General features: G+C 46.3%; 1 protein-coding gene across 1 annotated transcript in view; it reads right to left on the bottom strand.

Annotated features, from left to right (window-relative positions):
- LOC103905104 (guanylate cyclase soluble subunit beta-2) overlaps positions 1–5,246 on the bottom strand; it is a 22,104-nt gene that overhangs the window by 10,565 nt on the left and 6,293 nt on the right. The window contains exon 8 of the mRNA XM_009286672.1: positions 3,975–4,191. Coding sequence (XP_009284947.1) covers positions 3,975–4,191 — 217 coding nt within the window. The remainder of the gene's footprint in view (positions 1–3,974; positions 4,192–5,246) is intronic.

Genomic DNA, 5,246 nt, shown 5'->3' with positions numbered 1-5,246 from the left:
TCCTCTCCTCTCCTCTCCTCTCCGTTCTTGAGCTGTTCCTGAAGCCAGTCAGCGTCATGCACAGGGGAACTGAGACTCACAATGATTAAGTGAAACATTTAAAGTTTAATTTCACAGTGGGTAAAACGTGGCCCCAGGAAAGTCAATGGAGCCTTCCTTCCTGGAAGCTGCAGCTTTCAGTCACTATGATCATCTAAATAAGCAGGGACAAAAATGCCTGAAAGGTAGAAGGGATTTTTGGTGGGGGATTGAGTTTTTGTTTTCTTTGTTGAGATTTGGTTATGGGTTTGATTTTTTTATATTATTATTATTATTCTTTATTTGCTTCATAAGTACCCTTGGTTTCTGAACAGCAATCCAGGAATTCCTATTTCTTTCTTTCTCTCTCATCCCACCCCCAGGGCAACTCGATGAGCAGCTTGAAAACTTAACAGGATTGGAACATCAGAGAGACCATGTGAATTAACCCTGACAGCATAAGAGGATGTAAAATTGTACCTGTGACTAGTTAAAGTTCCTTGTTTTGGTGACATCACTTTTTTCAAGGTCTCCCTAAACTCTTAATTTTTTCTGAATCTCAGGAATACCAGATTTGACACTCATTATGTAAAGGTGAAAGGAGAGAAGGGAAAATTAGGTCGTATTATATAGTTCAGAGAAGGAAAATTGAGGTCACAGAACACTTAAACCAAATGTCGTTATAGTTAATTACACGAAGCAGAGAATCATTCCATACTCATTCCTCCCAGTAAAAATAAAGCAAATAATAAAATATCATTTTTGCTAAAATAATTTTAACTGGTAAACTCTTACGTAACATTGTGGGGGGGTGGGGGTGGTAAAGACAGAAATCCGAATCTGAAAATGCGACTGCAAAAAATAAAAGCACGGCTAACTAATCTATTTTTATCCACATTTGAAACCCAGCCAGTAGGAAATAACTCCCCTCAAAGGCATAAATTAAGAATGAATCATGCATTCACATTTTAGGAATCGAAATGCGTGGAGGCGCAGGGGAAGCCATTTCTTTCCTCCAGCTGTAGCAATGTTATCAGGCCTTTGCCTCAGCACTTCCCTCGTCCCCTGCCCCTTCCCGCCCCTCGCCCGGCAGACGGGAAGCGCGCGCTGGCAGGAGCGATGCTTGCGGTGTGTTATTGCGGGAACGTTCACCCCGCCTTTTCGTCGCTGTCCGCATGCGCCAAAGATGCAACCCGAGGTCTGTGAACGGGCATTGCCTGTGCTGGGTGGCTGCGCTTAAAACGTTGCTCCACGTGCAAAGCAGTAATTTCTTTGGCAAAGAAAATTCTTAGCGGTGCAAAGGGATTCTGTGTCGGGTGCATAGGCTGACGCGTAGAGCTATGGGGAGGTGAGACACGGACAGTTACTTTTACGCAGCTCAGTGCATCTCCGTGCTGAGCCCGGTGGCTCCACGAGCAGAAGCTGGCTCTGAGGGCTGGCGTCGTGTCCCTTCCACAGGTCCCCAGTGAAGCAGAAGGCCGTAGCTGAGGGCTGGGGAGATTCACAGGGCAACTGGCACTGAATCCTAACCAAAACCAAGAGCGACGATACAACCACGTTGCAGGAATCGCCCGAGTAATGCCTTACATTATATATTTGATTCTAACCTCCGCAAAGAAAAACACACGGGGCAGCGTAACGGGGGAAACTCTCGTACCTTTTCTGGGAAATGGGCGTGACTGGGCACCTCTCCGAGGTGCCTGTACACAACCGTGCACAGCATGGGGAAAAACCAGGAGGAACTAGAGGTCTGCGTGCAGTTTCAGGGCTACTACGTCGTTGGGATCGTAGAGGCTTGGTGGGGTAGTCTAGAGGTCTGCGTGCAGTTTCAGGGCTACCACGTCATTGGGATCGTAGAGGCTTGGTGGGCCTCTTGGCCCTCTTGGCTTACTCGCACACCTGGAGTACTGCAAAGGATGAACGCAGACTCTTTAGAAAGGACAGGCAGGCAAGGATGGGGAGCTGCCTTTTATGTGCGAGAGCAAGGGAAATGCGTGGAGCTCTGCCTAGGGCTGCATGATGAGCCAGCTGAGAGCTTCCAGATAAGGATTAGAGGGCAGACCAATGTGGGTGACGTTGTGACGGGTGTCTGCTACAGATGCCCTGCTCAGGAAGAAAAAGTAGATGAGACCTTAAGACAAGAGGCCTCACGGTGGACTTTAGCTACTTTGATATCTGCTGGACAGACAACACAGCAGGGCACAAGCAGTTCAGGAGATATCTGGAGTGCACTGAGGCACTGACACAGGTGAGCTTCCTGACACAAGCGACCGATGACGGGAGGTGTCCTGCTAGACCCGATACTTACAAACAGTGAAGAACTATGGATGTGAAAGCTGGGCGCAGCCTTGGCTGCAATGACTGTGCGATGGTGGAGTGCAGGAACCTGCGAGGGGTGAACAAGGCAAAAAAGTAAGATCGCAACTCCGGACTTCGGGAGACTGGACTTTGTCTCATTCAGGGATCTGCTTGGAAGAATCCCATGGGATACAGTCTTGGAAAGAAGAAGGGTCCAGAAGAGCTGGTTGATTTCCAAGGATCTCCTCTTCTAAGTTCAGGAATGGTCTATCCCGATGTGCAGAAAGTCAAGCAAACATGGCAGGGGCCTGCATGGATGAACAAGGAGCTCCTGACTAAACTCAAATATAAAAAAGAAAGAATACAAGAGGTGAAAGCTGGGTCAAGTCACCCCGGAGGAAGAGACAGGGTTGAAAAAGCCAAAACCCACCTGGAGAAGGTATATGAGCAGCAAATGGAAGACTAGTGGAAATGTGGGCCTGCTGCTGAATGGGGCAAGGGATCTGCTGAGAAAGGATATGGAAAAGTCCAAGGCACTCAGTGCCTTCTTTGCTTCAGCCTTTGCTGGTAAGAATCGCCCTTCAGGAATCTCAGGGCCCTGAGACCAGTGGGAAAGTCTGGAGCGATGAAGACCTACCGTCGGCACAAGAAGTTCAGGTTAGTAAACATTTAAACAAATTGGATATACACGTGGATATACCACGAGACCCGGTGTGATGCATCCAGGAGTGCTGAGGGAGCTGGTCAGCGTCCTTGCGAGGCCTCTCTCAATCAGTTTTGAAAGACCATGGTGACTGGGGGAGGTTCCTGGGGACTGGAAGAAAGTAAACGTCACTCCTGTTTTCAAGAAGGATGGAGGACTTGGGAAGGCTTGGAGCATCTGTCATATAAGGAGAAGGTAAGAGAGCTGGGGTTGTTCAGCCTAGAGAAGACAAGCCTCAGGGGGGAGCTTATCAATATGTATAAATACCTGATAGGAGGGAGTAAAAAATACTTTTCTCAGTGGTATCAGTGAAAGAACAAGAGACAACGGGCACTAACTGAAAGGCAGGAATTCCATTTAAACGTAAGAAAAAACCTTTTCACTGTAAGGGTGGTTAAACACTGGAATGGGTTACCCAGGGAGGTTGTGGAGTCTCCATCCTTGAACATATTCAAAACCCAGCTAGACATGGTCCTGAGTAACCTGCTCTAGTTGACCCTCCTTTGAGGGGGGGGTGGACTAGACAATCTCCAGAGGTCCCTTCCAAACTCAACTAGAGTTGAGTCAATTCTGCGACTCTGTGAATAACTGAGGCCACAGGTGGTTCAGAAAACAATCTAATCCTCCCTTGGCCTTGTCCCCGTTACTCAGGGAAGATGTGGGTTTTGCAGCGTTAGAAAACCACTATCTTTCCAAGCCTTTCAAACGGGAGAGCAGTTGTTATTTCTGACTGAAAGCCTTCAAAATTTGGTGAGGTAATAGCAGAATTTGTCTACAAGCATCTTCAAGTACCATTTCTCTAAACAGAACCATCTAATCCTCTCCTCACTGCACAAAGACGAGGCCATTTATAGGACTTATGTGAAGCCAGGAGTCCACAGAAAGGCACTGGTTCAACTCCAGCATAATTCCTGATTTATTATGAACACTTATGCTACTGAAAACAGTGAAGTACCTCTCAGCTCTAGCATTGGCCGTTGTTTCCATGACTCTGGCATCATCTCTCTTCTAGTCTGGAAAACAAATTGGCTGTTGATGAATTTCTGAATGCTAGAGATGGTGAAGGGTACTTCTGGGTGAACGATACTGAAATAGTGATCCAAGCAGATGCCCGTGGTCTGAAGGCCAGGTACGATCTTTTGAATGCTCACTCCAGCTTGCTTCACTCTGAGCTTAAAAAGAAAAATATGGACAATGTGTTATAATTCGTATCCTGTTTGGGTTCAGGCCAAGCTATAGCTGATCACTGTTTATACATGTACACACACGTAGCCTTGCTATACTACATGGCTTATTTCTGAGCAAAGTTTCTATCTTATTAGCGCATTACCGCAAAGCTCTGAATGAGTGTCCTTCATAGCAAGACAAAGCCCCGGGAAAGGAGTGTTGTTATCCAAATGCTCTTCCCTATCAATTGTTAAAAACAAAACAAAACTATTTGGTATTATCCTTGCTTGCATTTGTGTAGGCCTAACAGCCTTACAGGTAGCTGCAAGAGAAAATTAGAGATACCAGAGTGTGTCCTGCATTCCAAAAAGAGAATAGCTGTGGCACAAAAGGTCTTGGCAAATATTAATTTTCTAATGGATGCCATGGGTTACCTTCTCTTAACCATTGCTGTGTAAAGGTTTAGTCATTCTCTTTTAGCCTAACGACCATATTAGAGCTCTTAACTGCTGCAGAAATGTCCACCGTGCCTTCACTGCTTGTCATCAGAGTTACTGAAGCTCTGACCTAGCTACCAATAATGGGTGCAGGACTTGCCCTTTTTCCACACTAGTAATTTTAACAAATTATGCTGACTGGATGTCTTGAAAGGTTTAAAAATCTGAACTTCAGCTAATGTGGACAGTGGCACAAATCAGACTATGTGCTCTGCAATCTCTATCATTGTGATGCCAAAACACGTTCCCTGAGTGGCTGTATTCAGCTTTCTTCTGCTGTCCCATTCTCAGCTTCTCCTTTCTTTGCTCCTGTCTTAAGCTAATATTCTCTGCACGGAACTGGGAGCAAGAGGAACTGTAGCTTGGTGGGAACCCAGGCTAGTTGGAAACCAGCCACAGAGCAGTCCCTGCGAAGGGAAAGGCAATTCCATTGCTGCAGAGTATGTGTGCACAGGAGAGGAGACTCAGTCCTCCCCTGGAAGATAAAGAGATTTTGGGGTCCAGTTAGAATCATAGAATCATAGAATCATTAAGGTTGGAAAAGACCTCTAAGATCATCGAGT

Source organism: Aptenodytes forsteri, unplaced genomic scaffold, assembly GCF_000699145.1.
Source record: "Aptenodytes forsteri isolate BGI_AS27 unplaced genomic scaffold, ASM69914v1 Scaffold184, whole genome shotgun sequence".
NCBI classification, from domain to species: domain Eukaryota; kingdom Metazoa; phylum Chordata; class Aves; order Sphenisciformes; family Spheniscidae; genus Aptenodytes; species Aptenodytes forsteri.
The sequence above is the reverse complement of the archived record's forward strand: the minus strand, read 5'-3'. Positions and strand labels throughout refer to the sequence as shown.